Raw genomic sequence first — 22,132 nt, forward strand, 5'->3', positions numbered from 1 at the left:
GGCTGTCCCAGTTGAAACTAATTTTAACAGTTTAAACCAGTTACACCAGTTTAACTGTGTCAGACTTGTTACTACATGCTGTAACCAAACATACCACACCCTGCATCATGTGATTGGCTCTTGGTCGCTCTGTAAGAATATTTCTTTAGTGCCTCCCTTCACAGATGTGTCTGTATCAGGATGGGTCTAAACAACATGGTGTAAATGCAGTTGCTGGTGAGCCTCATTTCCTGTAGGAGGTGAACAACAGCAGAGATCTGTTTCCCTTCAGAGCACAGAGGTTGTTTCTGTTCAGAGGAAGTGAAACTGTCTGACAGTCACTGAGAGACGGTGAAACGGCACAGCACATGAATCAAATGGATCAAACAAAATTCTGCTGTTCAGTCTGTTTGGATCTACTGAAGGATCCGGTGACTATTCCCTGTGGACACAGCTACTGCATGAACTGTATTAAAAGCTTCTGGGATGAAGAGGAAAAGAAGAAAATCTACAGCTGCCCTCAGTGCAGACAGACTTTCACACCGAGGCCTGTCCTGTTGAAAAGCACCATGTTAGCAGATTTAGTGGAGGAGCTGAAGAAGACTGGACTCCAAGCTGCTCCTGCTGAACACTGCTATGCTGGACCTGAAGATGTGGCCTGTGATGTCTGCACTGGGAGAAAAATGAAAGCCTTCAAGTCCTGTCTGGTGTGTTTGATCTCTTACTGTGAGAAACATGTTAAGCTTCATTATGAATGTCCTGCATTTGACAAACACAAGCTGGTGGAGCCCTCCAAGAAGCTCCAGGAGAACATCTGCTCTCGTCACGATGAGGTGATGAAGATGTTCTGCCGTACTGATCAGCAGAGTATCTGTTATCTCTGCCCTGTGGATGAACATAAAGGCCACGACACAGTCTCAGCTGCAGCAGAAAGGACTGAGAGGCAGAGAGAGCTGGAGGTGAGTCGACAAAACATCCAGCAGAGAATCCAGGACAGAGAGAAAGATGTGAAGCTGCTTCAACAGGAGGTGGAGGCCATCAATCAGTCTGCTGATCAAACAGTGGAGCACAGTGAGAAGATCTTCACTGAGCTGATCCATCTCATCCAGAAAAGAAGCTCTGATGTGAAGCAGCAGATCAGATCCCAGCAGGAAACTGAAGTGAGTCGAGTCAAAGAGCTTCAGGAGAAGCTGGAGCAGGAGATCACTGAGCTGAAGAGGAAAGATGCTGAGCTGAAGCAGCTCTCACACACAGAGGATCACATCCAGTTTCTACACAACTACCCCTCACTGTCAGCACTCAGTGAGTCTACAGACTCATCCAGCATCAATATCCGTCCTCTGAGCTACTTTGAGGATGTGACAGCAGCTGTGTCAGAGGTCAGAGATAAACTACAGGACATTCTGAGAGAGGAATGGACAAACATCTCACTGACAGTCACTGAAGTGGATGTTTTACTGTCACAATCAGAGCCAAAGACCAGAGAAGGATTCTTAAAATATTCATGTGAAATCACACTGGATCCAAACACAGCAAACAAACAGCTGTTATTATCAGAGGGGAACAGAAAAGCAACATTCAATTTATTTGGAAAGTCTTATTCTGATCATCCAGACAGATTCACTGGATCGTGGTCAGTCCTGAGTAGAGAGAGTCTGACTGGACGTTGTTACTGGGAGGTGGAGTGGAGAGGGAGAGGAGTTTATGTAGCAGTCGCATACAAGAATATCAGCAGAAAAGGAGGGGGTAATGAATGTGTATTTGGATGTAATAACAAATCTTGGTCTTTAAATTTTTACAACAACAGTTATACATTTTGGTACAACAACATTGAAACTCCTGTCTCAGGTCCTTGTTCCTCCAGAGTAGGAGTGTACCTGGATCACAGAGCAGGTATTTTGTCCTTCTACAGCGTCTCTGAAACCATGACTCTCCTCCACAGAGTCCAGACCACATTCACTCAGCCGCTCTATGCTGGACTGTTGGTTTATTGTGTTGGAGCCACTGCTGAGTTGATTAAAGTGAAATAGACTGAAGTCTTTCATATTGTGGGTTTAAATCTGTATTTTAGTTTCATTTTATTTTCTCTCCATCATTTCTGCACAGAGATCAGCTGTCAGTCAAACATTATGGGTGGTACCTCCACATCTTCTAGTTGTTCTCTTGATGTTTCTGAGTTTTTAAAGGAGATCTTTCCTGTGACTGTTTATGGAGGCTATCACTGCTCATCATCATTTTGATTTACTAAAATATTTCTCCACATGAAAATGTAAACTTCTCTATCCTCTAAATGTTTCTGGAATATTTGTATTGAAAAATGTCGACATTTCTCTTTATGAGTATGGCAGACCATGTGTGTGTGTTTGTGTTTGTTTTTGTCAAAATCATCAAAGAAATGAGGAAAAACTGTGATTTTAATGAATGAATTCATATATTGTGTTGATGTTTTATTGTGTGAATAAACTGGAAGGTTTGACTATAAATCAAACTTTGAACAAAGTCTTTTCTTCTGTCTTCATTCCAGGATCTCACTCAAATCTGATGCAGAAAATATGAAACTAATCTGAGAGAATAACTGAAGCAGTTTTCCTCCTGAAGCATCACAAAGTTCAGAGTTCATGTTTAGAGCAGAAGATTCAGCAGTCGCTCTGTGACCTTTCAACTTTCTTCACTAAAACAGCTTCATTACAGAGAAACAAGTCACATTTTCTTGATGTTCTTAAGTCCTTTCAGATGTTTTTAATGGTCCTTGAATGCAGCATCAGTGTCGCAGGTTTAAAAGGTCACTTTCTGTTGTGTTCAAAGATTTCCTTCAGATATGGTCTTTAATCAGTAAAGCCAGTGATACAGCAGTGTCATTAGCTGTGTTATTGGCACCAGGCTGTGTTTATGTATGTATTTAATTCTGTCTGAGGATGTCTTCAGCATGAAATGATCATTTGCTCAGCTGCTATGTCTCATCTCTTATCAGACATTGGTTGGAACAGAGTTTTGTTGCTGACCATCTGAGAAGAGGGTGAAGAAAAGCTTCAGGCTTCATTTGGACACTACGTTGGACAGAAGTCTCCACAAAAATGACTCAGAAACACAAATATTATTAACGAAAGTCCAAATGTCAAAAAGGGGTCATACATGATCCTGAGAAATGTCCTTGAACATTTGAACATGAGTCAGAGGGTTGTCAGGTTTCTACACTGCATCGTGGCATCAAGCCTGAGATGTCTGTGTAAACAAGTATGGAGGACACAAATGCACAGACGCAGTCGAGCTGTTTACTGCTGATGAGGAAGGAAAATAGTCTGTTGGATATTAAAGCAGCATTTATTAGAGTAAGAACAGATACTTGTGTCCTTCATTTGATCCCCGTCAATTTACAGAAGACTTAAGGACCCTTTGACTTCTAACATACAGCTGCATGTTTACAATTTTATTATTTATTGATTGATTTCTAGCAAAGCGAGACTTTACTGATTAAAGACATATAATCAGACATATTACTGTTACTCTCTGAAAAAGACTCACATAAAGCAGATTTATCACAAGCAAACATCAAGACACATCCTTCATGGCTTAAAGTTGCAGTGGGACTCTTTCGCCATCTGGTGGTTGTAACAGTTATGACAACTGTTCCTGCATATATGTCCCTCCTCAGTGTGAAGAAGACTGGACTCCAAGCTGCTCCTGCTGATCACTGCGTGTTCCTCCTGTGTCTAAAATCTATTTCCATTATGAATCAGGAAACTGTTTGCACCAATCATAAAGCCAATAAAATACGTCACACACTAAGAAATAACAAAAAGGAATTGTGGATTTCAAGGAGATTTTTCCCTCGTTTTTTGAAATCATAAGAATACAAACTAATGCAAGACTGTCATGTTTTCATAAGTTTGTAGAGACACTGTTCTGTTGTATTCTAGGACATCAGTCACCTTTTTAAATGCATGCTCGTCCTCCTCATCATCATCATCATCATCAGCACCCATGACCTCCTTTTAGTCTTTGTTTTGTTATTTTTCAGAGTTCAGGAGACGTTCTTATGGGATTTCCACAGTGTACAAGTACTGTTTAGACCCTTTACCTAAAAGAAAAGAGTAAAGTACAAAGTAGATTTACTCACTGCAGGAAAATAATGCCTCAATCTGATATATTGTCTTATATGACAAACTGAAAGTGATGCATCAAAGTGTAAGCAGCATTTTCCTGTTACAGCTGGTCTAGATGGAACTGATCTGATCTCCTTTATGTACAGGTAGATATCCAGTGGGTTTGCTAAGGGTCACAGATGAGGGGCTGTGTGAGATGTTTAATGGGAAAGGAAATAAAACCATTGTTCCAGACCTGCAGCTAAGATACTCGAGTATCTTCAAATATGAAGCTGAGTATTACTTCCATACTTTCCTCCACTGCTGATGACCTTGTTACCTGCTGCTCCCTGTTAATGATCAGCCTCAGTTCTGATAGTAAACTGTTGGCTCTCGTTCTGTCAGGTTGTTGCTCAGTGACGTCTTGTTTTCATTTTCCTTCTTCTTCAAATGTGTCTTCCTTTAACTCTTTGCTTTTGTTTCTGCTTCAAACACCAAATGATACACGTGCTGCACCTCTGATGGTTTGTCAGAGAGCAGAACAATTTACATTACAGAGAATATTTTACAGTTGAACATAAACTTTCACTTTTTTCCTCTAAAGTGTGCTCACTGGTTTTTCCAGCTGCTGTGAGATGTTTCTGCCTGACTGTAAAGATGGAAGTAAACACAGATGGAAACACTGAGTCAGAGTGTTGCTGCTGGTTAGTCAGTATACAGGGAGTGCAGAATTATTAGGCAAGTTGTATTTTTGAGGAATAATTTTATTATTGAACAACAACCATGTTCTCAATGAACCCAAAAAACTCATTAATATCAAAGCTGAATGTTTTTGGAAGTAGTTTTTAGTTTGTTTTTAGTTTTAGCTATTTTAGGGGGATATCTGTGTGTGCAGGTGACTATTACTGTGCATAATTATTAGGCAACTTAACAAAAAACAAATATATACCCATTTCAATGATTTATTTTTACCAGTGAAACCAATATAACATCTCCACATTCACAAATATACATTTCTGACATTCAAAAACAAAACAAAAACAAATCAGCGACCAATATAGCCACCTTTCTTTGCAAGGACACTCAAAAGCCTGCCATCCATGGATTCTGTCAGTGTTTTGATCTGTTCACCATCAACATTGCGTGCAGCAGCAACCACAGCCTCCCAGACACTGTTCAGAGAGGTGTACTGTTTTCCCTCCTTGTAAATCTCACATTTGATGATGGACCACAGGTTCTCAATGGGGTTCAGATCAGGTGAACAAGGTGGCCATGTCATTAGTTTTTCTTCTTTTATACCCTTTCTTGCCAGCCACGCTGTGGAGTACTTGGACGCGTGTGATGGAGCATTGTCCTGCATGAAAATCATGTTTTTCTTGAAGGATGCAGACTTCTTCCTGTACCACTGCTTGAAGAAGGTGTCTTCCAGAAACTGGCAGTAGGACTGGGAGTCAAGCTCAACTCCCAGTCCCAGTAGGACTGGGAGTTGAGCTGCATTTACTCCTTATGCAGCATAAGGAGTAAATACAGAATATTAACCAAAGTTGTGATTAAAACACCTTTTACAAATGCACAAAAAAACCCAAAAAAGAAATCTTTCTACCTTCTGCAAAGTTCATCGCCCCAGAAAAGACAAGAGCAGCAAATTCTCCGACACTGAAACCTGCAGCAGCGACACACATCTCAATGGCCTGTGTACAGCAGGAAACAAGTCAAAAAAAATAAAAATAAAAATGTAACAGCCTCCCGATTATGACCGATATATCATTTATGTCACTGATACATCCGTAACTGAAATTAACTCAGAACAATTTGTTTATTTTTTTAAATGGTCATTCAGAATCAGAAGATTATTTACGGTGATGTTTTTGGTGGGAGTGAAACAACAATCTACTGATAAAAACAATAAAAACAAGATGTGATAATAAGAAATAACCACTGTTGGAAGCCTTATTTACTCTGTCGCCTTAATCAGGTGCAGTAATTAAAGTTGAAATGAGAAACTTTGCATTTGAAAGATGCTCTTCTACTGGGCACTCAAAATGCTTTCTTACAACAAGTCAAAGGAGCTTGCAAAGAAAAGCGTCTGGACTTCTTTTCAGACAGGATTCTCACTGAACCTGAAAAGAGAGTATTAGCCAAAGGACTCAATTTTGCCATTTCTCCACAACAGTTGCCCATAGTGGACCTCATCACAGCCACAGAATCTGCCATACGGATTAATAAATTATCACAGACAGAAGCAGAGCAAATCAGGATGAAAGTCTCAGCCACGCTCTCCAGTGCCAAAGTCCCTCCATCCAACCTCACAATACAGGAAAAGAAGGCCGTCGCTTCCCTGAGCAAAGACCACAACATCACTGTTTTACCAGCTGATAAGGGAAGATGCACCGTGGTCCTAAACACTACAGATTACCATACAAAGATCACTACTCTCCTCAGTGACAATAATACCTACGAAGCCTTAAAGCGAGACCCCACAAGCAGCTACAAAAAGAAAGTTATAGCTTGCCTTCAAGACTTTGAAAAGGACAAAATTATTGACCGCCTTACATATCACCGCCTTTACCCAGGGGATGCCATACCCTGCATCTACGGACTTCCTAAAATCCACAAGGAAGCTGTCCCACTCAGACCCATAGTCAGTAGCATAAACTCAGCCACTTATAACATTGCTAAACACCTTGCTACCATCCTTGCTCCCCTTGTGGGGAACACCCCACACCACATCAAGAACTCCACCGACTTCACTGACAAGGTCCAGAAACTTACCCTGGACCCAGATGAAACCATGGTGTCCTTTGATGTAGTCTCTCTCTTCACTTGCATACCCACCACGGAGGCCGTGGAGACTGTCAGAAAACGACTACAAGAAGACAGCTCCTTGGAGGACAGGACCAACTTCACACCCGATCAGATTTGCACACTGTTAGACCTCTGCCTCACCACTACATATTTCAAATACAACGAAGGCTTTTACAGACAAAAACATGGCTGTGCCATGGGCTCCCCCGTGTCACCTATTGTAGCCAACCTTTACATGGAGGAAGTGGAAAGGAAGGCTCTTGGCTCTTTCAAAGGAAGAGTACCCAGCCACTGGTACAGATATGTGGACGACACCTGGGTCAAAATCAAGACACAAGAAGTGGAATCCTTCACTGCGCACATTAACGCTGTGGATAAAAACATCAAGTTCACCAGGGAAGACACAAAGGACAACTGTTTGCCTTTCCTGGACTGCGCTGTGCACATTGAAGAGAACGGCAAACTCAACATCGAAGTTTACCGGAAGCCCACACACACGGACCAGTACCTCCTCTTTGACTCCCATCACCCTTTGGAACACAAACTTGGAGTAATTAGGACCCTACACCACCGGGCAGAACATGTTCCCTCTAAGCCTGAAGGAAAAAAGAAGGAACACACACATGTAAAGGAAGCACTCAAAACGTGCGGCTATCCTAAATGGGCGTTCTTAAAGTCAGCAAAGAGGCACAGAAAAGAAGACCAGACACCAGCGAGGGAGGATAAGAAGGACAGACGCAACAACATTGTCATCCCCTATGTAGCCGGTGTATCAGAAAAACTTAGGAGAGTTTTCTCCAAGCATGACATCCCGGTGCATTTCAGACCCAGCAACACGCTCAGACAAAAACTGGTTCACCCGAAAGACAAAACGCCAAAACACAGATTTAACAATGTGGTGTATGCTGTACAGTGCAGCGAGAAATGCCCAGACCTCTACATTGGAGAGACCAAACAGCCACTTCACAAGCGCATGGCACAACACAGAAGAGCCACCTCCACAGGACAAGACTCAGCAGTCCATCTGCATCTTAAGGATAAAGGACACTCTTTCGAGGATGCCAATGTTCACATTTTGGACAGAGAGGACAGATGGTTTGAAAGAGGAGTGAAAGAAGCCATCTATGTCCACTGTGAGCGACCATCTTTGAACAGAGGCGGGGGTTTACGACACCAACTCTCTGCCATCTATAATCCAGTTTTGAGATCCCTTCCCAGACGCCTTAACGCCCACTCACATCCTGGGCCATCTGACCTCAGGAATTCGCATGATAAGGTGGGGCCAGGTTTCACAATGAACACACCCGAAACTCTGGCTGATTGGGACCCACACCCGCTTTCACACCTTGGCTCAGGCGATTAGAGGATCATCAGGGGGTCCTTTTGTCCCTCTGTGGGGGGATACTCCCACTAGGTTTATATCTGGGACTCTCCACCATTTGACCTTAGAACTGAAGAAGCTTCTCGGATGAGAGGTGAAACGTCTTCAAGTAACTTAAAGAAGTCCAGACGCTTTTCTTTGCAAGCTCCTTTGACTACGATGACCTGGATGACTGAGAACCTTCACAGACTTCTTACAACAAGCATCATTCATCCACACCTTCATACATAATGTGCGCACATTTTAAATATAAATTAATATTACTGTAGCAGTATTTTTTTTTTTTTTATTAAAAAGATAAAATGGCCACATTTAAGAAGGCAGGACCTGCAGTTATTGTCCTTTTTCCAGACATTTATCTGGCACTTACTTTGGGGTTTTCTTGGTTGAGTCTCTCCACAGCAGCCAGGGAGGTGACAAACACCGCCGGCTGACAGTGAACCGTTTTCTGCAGCTCAAATTCAAATTCAAATTTTATTTGTCACGTACACAGTCACACACAGTACGATATGCAGTGAAATGCTTAGACAACTGCTCGTGACCTAAAGAAAAAAAGAAAAGGCTATGAATAAGATAGGAAATAAATATGAAAATTAAAAAGGGGTAAATTTAACTGGGAAAGAATAAGATAAAATATATAAATTAAAGTTAAAAAAATAAAATAACTGTACAACAAAATACACAATACACAGTATAGAACTATATAAGAATGTATGAAGAAAGCTCGTCCTCGGGGCCCTCCAGACACAGAGACAGCAGGTCGTAACCCAGGATCTTCTGGGCTACGGTGAACATTTCTTTAACGTTGGGGTATTTCAAAAGTCCTCTGCCCATGCCCACAAACTGGCTGCCCTGACCGGGGAAGAGGAGCACGGAGCAGCCGCTGGGGTCTTTTTTGGGTCTCCGCTGAGGCTCGCTGTTCGGGGGAGAAGCGGGGGCTTCAGCCGGAGGAGGGTAATCTCCAGCCGTGGAACCGGGCTTGTTGGTGGACAGCGTCCTGCTCAGAGAGACCAGCGACCTGACCTTCCCTCTGGAAGATGCTGCCATCCTGACTGCCACTGATGCCAACATGAGCTGTTCCTCATCCAGCGACGTGTCTGCGGATGAAATAAGACGCACAGCCCGCCCGGACAAACTGTAATCACCGAAAGAGTCAACTTTGCTTGAACTCAACTCTGACATCTGCTCGGCATGACACCTCACAGGGAGACGCCATGTTGTTTATACGGAGTTTATTCTCGTCTTCTTCCGGTTGACGTTCAGGCTCTTTCACGCTGCAGCGCCACCTCAGGTCAAAGTATGTCATGCTCTAATGTATCGTGTTTTTCTTTTCTGTGCTTTAATTTGTCTACAAAGTGAAAATAACTATAAGAGCTTTTAAGTATACACAGACATGCGCTTCTTAAATTTAGCTTAATTGGCTCCAGAGGTAGGAAGTAAAAAAGTAAAAAAAAACTTCCTTGCTGTACTTAATTTTTACTCCCTACATTTTTAAACAAATATCTGTAGTTTCCTCTCCGTATATTTTCAAAACAAACTCGTTACTTTGGGTTTAACGCATTTGGGGGAAGTTAATATTTCACGTCACTGCAGGCCTTCAAACAATGAGATTTGAGCCTAAACAGTGACACATGAAAGGCAGTCGCGTTTTAATCAGTAGAGATGAAAGAGCAAACCATGTACCGTAGTTTTGATTTATTTATTTTTAGCACAACACCAGAACAACCCCACGTGCCCATAATTTGCGGTACTTCAGAAAAAAAGGAGTGAACATAAAAGGGAGTAAAATGTTGTGGCAGGTAATTTCAAATGCAGCATTTCTATCACCTCAACAAACACTAACTGTGTCACAGTGTGTTGCTAGCTAAAGCTCCACTTGCTGTATTTCACAGGAAGAGAAAAGAATGAGAGCTAACTTCACTCAGAGATATAGAAAGAAAGAGAAAGAAACCAGGCTGTATTTAAAGGTAAGGACTGCTTAGTGATATTTGATAAAATGTAATTGTATTTTAACAGGGACATAAAGTGCTTGTCTTACTCCCTTCTTCTAGCTCGAAATTACTTGCCAAGTGGTAAGGACCGTTCATGGTCACACGGTGAGAACATTGGTGTTGACTATGAAGAGATATGGTCAGACAGGGGAGGGGCCAGTCAGATTTATCAACTCAACCTCCTTAAAGCATGGAGAGAGGCTGAAACCAATCTCTGGTGAGCCCGGTTAAGGAAAGAGATGAGTTGGTGCCTGAGATGCCAAATTCCAACATCCTCATTCCCGCCATTGAGATAACACTCTCACACAGGCCCAGAGAGCAGATGTTGCTGCATTGCAGATGTGTTATACCCCCTGCCCAGCCGAATGACTCTCAAAAAGAAAACTTTGCAGAAAATCAATGTGATCGCTTGGATCACTGGAATTATCATCTCGATATCTCTTGTCCTTCTTTCATTTCAGACGTCTTGAAAACAAGTTTTAACAAAGTCCTGGAGAAGTGCCCAATGCTGGAGGACCTCCTGCTTTACCCCTGGCTCAGATAAACTCCTCTCTGACACAAACACACACGCATACTGAATTCACATCTTGCCATACAAATGTGATACAGTAACCAACTTTCTTTCTTTCAGAAAAAAAGAAAATTGGGAGATTCAAAATTTTCCTCACAGTAATGTTTGCATCAGTCTATCAGATGAATCCCCTCCAAGTCCAATATTTACATCAGTTACAGTGATAATGCTTGGTGTCTACTTTCAGCCACCGCAGTAGAATGCCAGGAATGAATCTCATTGAAATTGTAGTTGCATTTGCTATTTAATTTAATTGTCATGGATGATACACAGACAACCCAACAGCAAACAGAGGAAAACAATGGGCTTAAATACACAGAGGGATAAATGAGGGAATAAGACACTGGATGAGAGCACAGCTGCGAGAAATCACAAACAACAAGACCATGGGGAAGGAAAACTGAAAACACTAACATAGTCTAAGGAGCTTAGAAAGAAAACGTCTGGACTTCTTTAAGTTGCTTGAAGACGTTCAAGCAAAGTTTAAGTTCTTTTCTTCCAAGAAGGTGAAACATCTTCAAGCAACTTCAAGTCCAGACGCTTTCTTTCCAAACTCCTTAGACTACGATGACCTAGATGACTGAGAACCTTCACAGACATGAAAACACTAACATAGCACACAAGACTATCAAAGTAAAACAGCAAACAAGAGACTTTTACAAAGACACAGAGTTGACACAGAGACATGACTGACTGGGGAGAAATTGGGGAACATGGAAACAAGAGTGACTAGACATGACACGTGGGACACAGGGGCAAGGCAAAGTAACAGAAACCTAAAGCCTAAGAATATAACACAAGAAGAAAACAATAAAGAGAACCAAAAACATACATAAGAATAATCAATGAATATAAATGAACAAACACAAAACACTGGGTCACAGACTCAGTACCATGACAGTTAAATGTACATAATAAATACTTTAAATCAGATGACAATGTAGCTGACACTGTGTTTATTAGTGTGTGGTCAACCACAAATCTTCATACTGTCATCCATACATGAGGTCTTTATACAAACGATGAAAGATAATGAAAGAAACTGTTTAATTGATATGAAATGATTGAATTATATGAAATATTATGGCTTTGTCTGCCAGTGTTTTTCTGTAAACTACTTTGAACTACTGGCAGTCAGTGAAGTCACTGAAAGGCAAGATTCTATGTTGTGTTGCCGTAGTTTCCAGAGTTTACTTATAAAGCTCACTAACAGAATTCAGTTAGAAAAGTCAAGCATTTGAAGGGCGCACATTTGAAGGAATATTAACTCAATATTAACTCATTACGGTTTACATTTCCGAGTTTAAAAGTTCTCCGAAATTACAATGAAAAAGGAAACAAGAAAAATTACCACTCCAGCCGATAAGAAAGATTCAGGAGATCAAGGTAAGTAAAATAATAAAATCAAATCCTGGTAAAATCCAAATCCTAGAAATGTTGACACTGTGTGAATCATTTTTGGAGCAATTGAATCATATGTTTGATTGAAAATAGCTTTAATACAAGATGTCTAATCAAAGAAAGGTTACCGGTCTTTTGGTAAAATAATGTAATAAGTTTATTCTTGGACTCAACAGTAAAAACAGACCAACAAGTGTCATCAAGATCTAAGACTTAGTAAACCTAGTATCAATTCGCACTGGTCAGTTTTTTTATCCCAAGAATAAACTTGTGATAATTTAAGCAAAAGCAATTTCAAATTCTTTGCCAAACTGCTTCCAGTCCTGATGTCGGGGACTCTTTTTCACCACTGTGTTGTTGTCGTTTATAGATTGTAAGAGGAGGACTGCTAAAAGAAAGGCCAGTCCTGAAAAGAAGACCCCAATAAAAAGGAGGAGGGTCGCTGAGCAGGCTGGTCCTTCCACCAGCTCAGATGTGGTCAGAGGAGTGAAGCGCAAGGTTGTGCAAGATGAAGAGGGCACAACAAAGAAAGCAAAGAAGGCTAAACTTCTCGACCATATGAGCGGTGACAAGGAGCAAGCATCCTCCTCGTTGGACTCTGGTAAAGGTAGGCTAATTAGTTGAATAAGGGGGTAGATTAAGTGTGGTTGCTAGGTTTAAGATATTAGTGTTTAGTGTTTGTGTCTATCATCCAGTGAGCTGATGTGCTTTTGGTGTTTTCCACATCTCCAGACTTGAACAACAAACAGGTGTGCGCAAAAAATGGCAAAAGAAAGGCCGCGGGAGACAACAGAGAGTCACCCAAGAAAAAAAAAAGGAATGTGGACCAGGACAAAAAATCAGTGGCAGACCAAAAACGTAAGTAGCAAGCAGCTTGGGTTTTATATTCAGGGGAAGGGCAAAAGGAACATTTAGGCTACAGAGGAGAGTAATTTGTGTCACAGCTATAATAAAACAAGATTTGTTGTTTTGTCTGTTCAGGTGAATTCCAAGCCAGATATGTGGAGGAGCACCAGCTCGGAGAAGGAGGCTGCGGAGCAGTGTTTGCTGGCTACCGGCTAGAAGATCGTTTTCCAGTAAGTGTTCAGATGATGGTAGTAAGACAGGCAGTAACGCAGATAATGGATAATATCGTAAACTGAGACGTCTGCTGTGTTTCCACCTTTCATTATGTCATACTGAGGAAATGCTCACCAATGCTCTGTGTCTTCTAGGTTGCCATCAAACACATTCCCAAAAATAAAGTCTACTGCAAAGTGGCGGTAAGCGTCCAACACTTGAATCAGTTTTACATTACTGGATTGAATGCGGCGTTCCTCATCATCCACTTTGTTGTAATATTTCAGGATGAAAGCGGGAAGAAGCTCTCAGTGGAAGTGGCCATTATGGTTAAACTTGCAGGTGAAGCAGAAGGGTCAGTGGGAATATCAGCACCTGTGTCCTTGCTGGAGTGGTTCGACCTTGGCAAAGAGCTGATCCTGGTGCTGGAGAGACCTGTCCCCGCTGTGGACCTGCAAAAATACAAAGCAGAAAATGGAAGAACTTTAACAGAGGACAAGGCCAAGGTAGGTTGACTGGGAGAGCCTTAGACTGTACAGCATTCAATCAAGGCAGAAAAGCATTAACTCATTATTGTGTTTTTCATCTTTTCCAGGTCATTCTGAAGCAACTAGTTGATGCTGTAAAGGAACTTGAGGATAAACACATCTTTCATCGGGACATCAAGGGACAAAACATTCTGATTGAGACCGGCTCAGATGTGCCTCGAGTTCGCATCATTGACTTTGGACTGAGCTGCTTTGTTAAACAGCGATCTCTGTATCGCATCTTCTATGGTAACATATTCTGCTCCTGCTTTTCACAGATGTAACAATTTGTGTCTTTTGTTTTAGAAGAAATTGCAATTGTGTCTGTTTGTTAGGCACTCCTCTTCACATCCCTCCCGAGTGGTACATTAGGAGCTGCTACAGGTGTGGACCCACCACGGTGTGGCAAATGGGAGTGGTGTTGTATGAAGCGCTTCATGCACGATACTTTAGTACCGCGAGGTTCCTCACAAAGAAACTGAGCATCAAGAAGCGTCTGTCCACAGGTAAGAAAACTTCACACTTCCAGATTCACTGATGCCTTGGATCACTAGAACTATCATCTTCATCTTTTTGATCTTTTCTTTCTTTCAAGAATGCCGGAATTTCTTGGACGCATGTTTAGCTATAGTCCCGGAGAAGCGCCCAACACTGGAGGAGCTCCAGCTTCACCCCTGGCTAAGATAACACACACAAACACACAATTCACACCTTATCATATAAGTATGATACATTGTAGTAACTTCCTTTCTTTTTTCTGTTGGACAGGAATAGATAGAATGGGTCAATCTTAAAAAATAAATAAATAAAAATGTAGCTTTTTTGGAGTTCCTGTAACCCCCCCAGCCATCCCAGGAAAGGGGATCTCTCTTTGAATGGGCTTTCCCGAGGTTTCTTCCCATCGATCTGGCCCCCTGGGGAGTTTTTCCTCGTCTTCATAGAGAGCTTGGGCTGGGTCAGGAGCTCCATCAAAACTGTCTTTATTTGATGACATTAAAGTCATCAAATAAAGATGTGTTTTACTTAAAGTAAAATTTGATCAAAATAAAACTTGTTTAATTCATCTTTGCTGAGGATTCTCCTTCATTACTATTTTGTTTTGTTTTTTTGTTTTGTTTTTTTTTACCCATGGTGCATTTTGACAAATAAGAAAACTGAATCAGGTTAAAGTGTGCACAAAGACAGTCACACTGCAAATGATCTGAAGACTTGCATCTGTTGCTCTAACCCCCAACTAGTTTAGACAGATTTCCTGGTTCTACCAGAGGTTTTTTCCTTCAAGAAGGGAGTTTTTCCTTCCCACTGTTGCTGAGTGTTTGCTCATAGTGGGTTGTAAAAGCATAAAAGTTAATAAGAGTTATCACAGCGGGAACTATATAGCTTAAGTGTACAATTTCTACAGGACGAATTATAACTTCATTATGTATAAAAGCTCCTGTGGATAATTACTCCTATTTGTAACTTTACACAAGAGAAAGTTTGCTGTCACACTATTTATAACAGGTTGGGTTTTGTCCTCTGAGTTGAGCCTTTGGTTGCAGTTTATTGAAGAATTTCCTCTAAAGTAGCTGTTGATAAAGATTTAAAGTCCTGTTTATATACAGAAATATGCTTTAGTTCATGTTTTTTTACATGTCTGCCTCAGTGGATCAGTAGAAGATCTGGCACAGGAAACTAGATGATGAAAAAAGGGTACGAATACACATATATATCTATATCTATATAGATACAGATATATATACACACACACACACACACAGGTTGCAATGTAGTATTTTCATTTTTTCTTAGCATTTCTTTAACGTCTTGGTGCAAAAGAATACCTGCATTTGTGTGTAAAGAAATGTTACATATATACTAAAAACAGTTGGAAAAAAGAACTACAAATTTGGAAAGGAATTTATTCATGTTCTTACTCATAGATGGAGTACATGGTTTAAAAAACACTGAGGAAACAGATATGAGGCGGCTGTATCAACATAAAAACATTAATACAGTTAAAAATGAATAAAAAGTTGCACGCTTAAACTTATTTCTCTACAGTTTGTACAATTAATCCATGTAACAATAGGTTCTCTCTTAATATAGTAGTTAATTAAAATATCTTTACATAAAAATACATTTTTAAGTACTCTCCGGTGGAAGTCTGTTGTGGCTTATGTTTCTAAATGACACAACCATAAAGCAGCCCACAGAATATACAAATATGTCTTTGATAAGTGAATGTTGGCTCCCACAATGGCCTGTTAAGTTATTGCAAAAATAATTTACTGCATAATATGTCAGATTAGAACATGTTATAAGCACAAAACTGAAGGGGAAACAATAAAAACAAAAATTAAAAAACAAATACTAAATTAAGTTAAAGGATATTTCTTACTATACTATATAATTGTATAATGTTGCGTTTGATTGCAAAAGAAAACCCACCAAGAAAAAAAGAAAGAAAGAAAAAGAGAGAATAGAGTTTGATTTATTCAAAACACATTCTTTTCTTTTATTTAAGCTGTAGCGAGATTCAAATGGACAAAAGAGAAAGAAAAATATTACAGATTTGTTTTATTAATCATGAATAAACTTTATTATACACAACTCTAAATTTCAGTTGGTCTTAGTCAGATGTGTTTTTAATTAAATCCTGCAACACTGTGCTCGCTGCCATCACTTTATATCTTAGTGTGCAATTCAAATATATACTTATTACAATATTTTTCCCCCTTAACTCTCAACTCGCGTTTTTAAAATGTCTGTGATCATATTTGTCCGTTGACTTCTGTCTGGGCCTCGAACGATTCATCAGACAGGTTGGCAGCCTCCAGCTGATGCTCCAGACTTTCATCATCGCCTCTATTCTGATCAACTCTTATCTTAAACTTAGTGATGAACTCATTACTGGCCAGTGCGCCCTCCTTTTTAGGGCATGTGGGCTTTGATAACAGCCGGCTTTCCAGTCGCTCTGCAAAGAAAATTCACAAAACATTTCTTATTTGGTAAACTTGTTAACAAATTTTAGTTCAGTTTTGCTGAAAGTTATAGCATGCATCAGGTAAGAAGCAATTGGTTTTTAAAAAGCATATACATTCCCCAAAACATTTTTATTATGTGCATTTTGGAGAATAAAAGATTGTACACAATTTCCCTTTTTAAAGTAAAAAGATTATTAAGTCTAATTCTTACTTATTCAGTAGATTAAAGTATTGAAACATCATTATTCATAAAATATGCACATTACAAAATTAAAGTTATTCAAAAATTACTCAAGTACTTACTCCAATAGTCACATTATTCAAGTAAATTTAATTTTTGCCAATGTAATGTCACATAAAATCTTAATCTGAATAAGGGATTTGAACCCCACTGTCACGGCCAGGGGATCAGCAGGCCGCTGACTAGTAGTGTTCTCTCTCTTGCTCTCTCTCTGTCTCTTGCTCTCTCTCTCGCTCTCTCGCCAGGGCGGAACTCATGGTGGGTTCACGCCCTCGGCCCACGCCCCTCTGAAGAGGAAACACCTGGGCCTCATCAGTGCAGCCAGCATTTAAGCCAGGGAGTGGCTTCTACTCATCGCTGGATCGTTGTGTGTGACTCGCGTCAGTGCAGCCCGGCTCTGAGCAAGTTCTCTTTTGCTTCCCTGTGCAAAACCTCTAACGTGTGTTTCCTTCTGTACATAGATCCCCTGGACCCGACTCTGCATTCCCCGAGCGGATTCCCTTTTTGTGTGAGTGTTTGGAGAGAGAGTCAGAAGAGGAGCAAGTGTCTTTTCCCTACCTGGATTTCCCCGGAGCCTTTTCCCTGTCACCGCTTTGTATATAGCACTATCCCCTGCACTGTTTGTATATACACCTGGTGGAACTGTAATAAATACTGACTGTGCCTCTGAGTCCTGCGTGTGAGTCCTCAAGCGAACCGTGACACCTACACAGATGAGAGCTTAGCAGTGAAGCTCTCTCTTAAAATTTGAGTTATAAAGTCAGAAGTTATCACTGACAGAGATCCATGTTCTTTTAACATAAGAAAGAATATTTGCTGAAATTGACATTAATCCAAGCCCTTAAAACGCCATTTTGGATTAAGCATTTCCTTTTAGAAAAGTCTTCAATGAGCAGGAAGCTCCAGTACTGAAAAAGAAGCCAACATCAACTGCTAAACGTGCTAAAAGTAAGTAAGTCCCCGTAGACTCCTATGATCAAAACACATACAGTATAAAAGTTATAGGTTACAGATCTGAAAAGTAAAACAAATGTCAAAGTGCAAAAAGACTTATGGTCCCATAGAAGTCTATTCCATTTGCCTGGAATTAGGTGAACACCTTTGTGACAAATTTAATGGCTCAGTCATTTGTTTCATGTCATATTTAATAAAAGACTGACATGGTGGCATGTTGAATTGTCCATTTTGCACATATTTGGTCATTCTAAGCGTCAGAAGGGGAAAGATCATTCTGGGAATGCCTACTGGCGAAGGACGTGTGACTGACAAGTCCAGTGTGTGAAGTTTAACTACAGTCTAAGGAGCTTGGAAAGAAAAGCATCTGGACTTCTTTAAGTTTCTTGAAGATGTTTCACCTCTCATCTGAGAAGCTTCTTCAGTTCAGAATTTCTTCAGAGAACTGAAGAAGCTTCTTGAATGAGAGGTGAAACGCTCTTCAAGAAACTTAAAGAAGTCCAGATGCTTTTCTTTCCAAGCTCCTTAGACTACGATGACCTGAACGACTGAGAACCTTAACAGACAGTTCTTCCCTTCATTCATCATACCTGATTTCAAAACACCAAGATGGCAGTCGTGAAAACACTCATCTTGAGTCTTCATGGGACTACGGTGAGATCAGTTATGCCTCTTATGATGCTGTCCCAGACTTCAAAGCAGTATAAAACATGTTTGCAGCCTGTAACAACTGTGCATGCGGTTATTTTTCGTTTTAAGATTTCCGTGTTTAAATCATAATAAGATTTAGTTTTCATTTTAATTAACTTGAGGTGAGTCAGATTCTTTCATTCAAGTCACTGAATGAATCTCTTGACATGTTTGGGGGTTGGTGCCTTTTGTAGCATTTTAATGCAATTATCTGACAGATTATATGGTCTACACTGTTATTAACTATACTAACACTCTGTTCCAGAAGTCTGTGCTGCAAAGAGGCAAAGTGAATACGGCACCTGCAGGAGTAATGGGGGTCATCAGTCGGTTCAGCTGGATGTTCCAGTGCCGTACATGTTGACTGGCATTCCTCAGCCTCTCCTGAACCTCCTGGAAACAAAAATCATGCAGGCATCCTCATCAGTGTTGTTTTAGAAGAGCACTAAATAAGATGCTGCTCACAAAGCCAGTCAAAACAAACTTGTTCACCTCCAGACGCTGGTGGCTTCTTTGGCGAGATGCCTGCAGATCCTGGAGCTCCTGAGAGGCAGAGTTGAGGGCTGAGGGGGTGTCCTCATCGGGACTGCCATCTGACAGCTCCTGTATGGGGCTGAGGTTTTGCATTGTATGTTGCTGCTCCTGGAGGAGCTGGAAATGTTTCCTCTATTCATCTTCAGCCTGCAGCAACCTGAAGGAGGGGAAAAAGGGAAGAAGCAACTGAAAATGTTAATACTTCTCATGGATATATCAGATCTCCATCACAAATAAAATAATAAAGGGCCATAATAAGAGTTAGAAATCCATTGTTACCGCTCAAGCTCCAGTCTGGCCCTCTCCTCCTCCAGCCGAGCCTGGATCTCCATATTAAGGGCAACTTCCAGCTGCTGCTGTGTCAGCTCCAGCTCCCTGATCCTCTTCTTCTGTTGTTCAGCCTCCTTTTCCTTCACCTGCATCTCAGCCTGCATGCTGTCTTTTATCTATGCACACACACAGCTACATAAACAGATGCACCAACAGAGCGGTATGAACTGACCTATTCCTGAATCACCTTTTCCTGGACTGTCATAACCATTTTTCCAAATCATTAAAGACTAGGTTGAAGCCGTTGTTATGTTTTATTGATTATTTGGCTTTAGGTTTTCCAGTTTTCCAGCTGCTGCTGTTTAATGTTTGCCTGGGAAAAGAAATTTCAGTTAGTGTGGGAAGTTTGGTTAAGCTGGTGGAAAACAATACTGTTACACTGACCTTTTGGATAAGATTGTCTTACCTGTGGTTTCTCTGATGTGCACGACAAAACAGTCTCCAGGCAGCTTGAGTGCCCATTTAAAGGTTCCTGGTGGTACCAAGTGATTGAAGAGAGGATTGAAAAGCCATATTAGTTTATTGTAGATTGTAGTCAGTTGGCCAAGCTTGTAATGAAAAACGCTTCATTACTCGAAGCTTTCATCACAGTCCTCTTTGGTGACATCTGGTGGACAAATATATGAAGAGCAGCTTGAGTCTGCAGCTTATAATGAACTGCTTCATTATGATTGCCCACTCTGCAGAGCTGACAGCTTGTGTTTGATGTCATGTGACAGTTCTGTGTGATATTGGGCTGATATGTTGCTTTGAACATGAATTTTTGGGGGGTGAAAAAATTATGTTATCATCAATCAATCATGTGGTCAGAAGAATCTGTGCTTACCTTGCAGGAATGTTTTAAATTTACAGATTGGGAAGTTTTTATTCAGTCTTGATGCTTTGGTGGATGTTAGCTCATATGCAGTTTTTTGTAAAGACATGATTATACCCCTTAAGCGTGCTAAAGTGTACCCTAACAATAAGCCATGGGTCACCAAATGCATCAAATCCTGTTTAAGGAAAAAGAGACAGGCTTTTAAAGAGGGGGCTGTTACTGACTTTCAGGCAGTCACCAAAGACTTGAAAATCAAGCTCTTGAAAGCAAAACAGATCTACAAAAACCTTCTTGAAAGCAAATTTGCTGCAAAAAATTTTGGGTCCTCCTGGACTTGTATGAAAACCATATCAGGGTTTCAAAATCCCCAGAGCAGCAGTCAGATCATTGTAGACGGTTTTAAGTCAGACAGAGATGTGAATATGCTTTATGCTCGTTTTAGTTCTTCTGAACTGAAACAGAAACTGAAAGATACTCAACACTTCATCACTGAACTCAGCGATGTCCAAAAGGCCTTTCATACAGTTAATGTGAACAAGAGCCAGGGCCCTGATAACATTAGTGCCGCCTAATTAAATCTTGTGCTAAAGAGCTCAGTCCTAAATTTCAGGTTATTTTTAATAAATCCTTTCAAATACAAAATGTGCCCTCGCTTTGGAAGGAAGCTGTCGTCGTTCATGTCCCTAAATCTAGTTGTCCAAACGTCCTGAATGACTTCAGGCCTGTTGCCTCACCTGAGTTGTCATGAAAGTCTTTGAAAAAATCATCAGAAATGTGATTATGGAAGAGATTGAATATCAGCTGGATCCAATGCAGTTTGTGTACAGGCCCAACAGAGGAGTGCAGGACGCGCTTTTGAATCTAAATCTGATTCTTAAACATGCAGAGAGTAAAGGGACTTTTGCAAGACTTCTTTTCATTGATTTTTATTCAGCTTTTAATACAATACAGCCCCATATTTTAATGAAAAGACTTTTAGAAGAGTTTGAAATCAGGAAAAACCTGGTTTGCTGGACTTTAGATCTTTTAACTGACAGGTCACAAAGAGTGAGAATAAATGGGGTTCTGTCTGACCCAGTGTTCTCCTCCACAGCTTCTCCTCCAGGGTGTCTCTTATCGCCCTTATTATTCATTCTCTTTACAAACATGTGTCAGAGCAGATATGAAAACAGGGCCATCATTAAATTTACAGATGACTTTGTTATTGTCAGCTTACTGAAAGAGGGTGAAACTCACCACGGTCCAATCATTGATGACTTTGTTCAGTGGTGGGAGGAGTCTTATCTCCAATTGAACATATCTAAAACAAAAGATATGGTTATTGATTTTAGGAAACAACAAAATGGGCACAGAGTCACTTTAATTAAAGGTCAGAAAATAGAGCAAGTGCAATCATAGAAATATCTTGGGACCATAATCAATGAAAAACTGAACTTTTATTGCAAATCGGTCTGTAAAAAGGGTCACCAGTGCCTTTACTGCCTCAGGAAACTTTCTCATTTCCACATCAAGCGAAAGATTTTAACTTTGTTTTCTTGTTCTTTTATTGAGTCTGTTTTATCTTTTTGTTTGGTGGCATGGTTCAGTCAGACCTCTGTCACAGAGAAAAATTGACTGAATTAGTTAGTGAGATGGTCCAGTCGTCTGATAGATGAGTCACAGGCCTGTTTAGACTCCCTGTACTCTAAACAGGTACCACAGATGGCTTAATCAATCCTTAAAAATGGTTCCCATCCTCTACGGGGTGGATTTAGCTTCTTTCTTCAGGACGGAGGTTTCTAGTTCCAAGATGCAGGACAAAGCA

At 40.6% G+C, this 22,132-nt stretch overlaps 2 protein-coding genes across 2 annotated transcripts; both read left to right on the top strand.

The window, feature by feature from the left end:
- The first annotated feature begins 302 nt into the window (after window positions 1–302).
- Window positions 303–2,450, top strand: LOC146368737 (tripartite motif-containing protein 16-like). The gene has a single exon (XM_084911407.1). It carries the CDS (start codon window positions 348–350, stop codon window positions 2,007–2,009), a length of 1,662 nt encoding a protein of 553 aa, XP_084767533.1. The 5' UTR covers window positions 303–347; the 3' UTR covers window positions 2,010–2,450.
- Window positions 2,451–8,583: 6,133 nt separating this feature from the next.
- On the top strand, window positions 8,584–14,859 carry LOC146368738 (serine/threonine-protein kinase pim-2-like). Its single transcript, XM_084911412.1, has 11 exons — window positions 8,584–9,544; window positions 10,140–10,214; window positions 10,700–12,195; window positions 12,581–12,817; window positions 12,943–13,068; window positions 13,192–13,286; window positions 13,425–13,472; window positions 13,557–13,775; window positions 13,865–14,045; window positions 14,132–14,302; window positions 14,392–14,859. The coding sequence occupies exons 3-11, from the start codon at window positions 12,135–12,137 to the stop codon at window positions 14,481–14,483; spliced, it is 1,230 nt and encodes a 409-aa protein (XP_084767538.1). The 5' UTR covers window positions 8,584–9,544; window positions 10,140–10,214; window positions 10,700–12,134; the 3' UTR covers window positions 14,484–14,859.
- The last annotated feature ends 7,273 nt before the right edge of the window (window positions 14,860–22,132 follow it).

Source organism: Perissodus microlepis, chromosome 18, assembly GCF_051167445.1.
Source record: "Perissodus microlepis isolate ML-2025 ecotype Zambia chromosome 18, ASM5116744v1, whole genome shotgun sequence".
NCBI lineage: Eukaryota > Metazoa > Chordata > Actinopteri > Cichliformes > Cichlidae > Perissodus > Perissodus microlepis.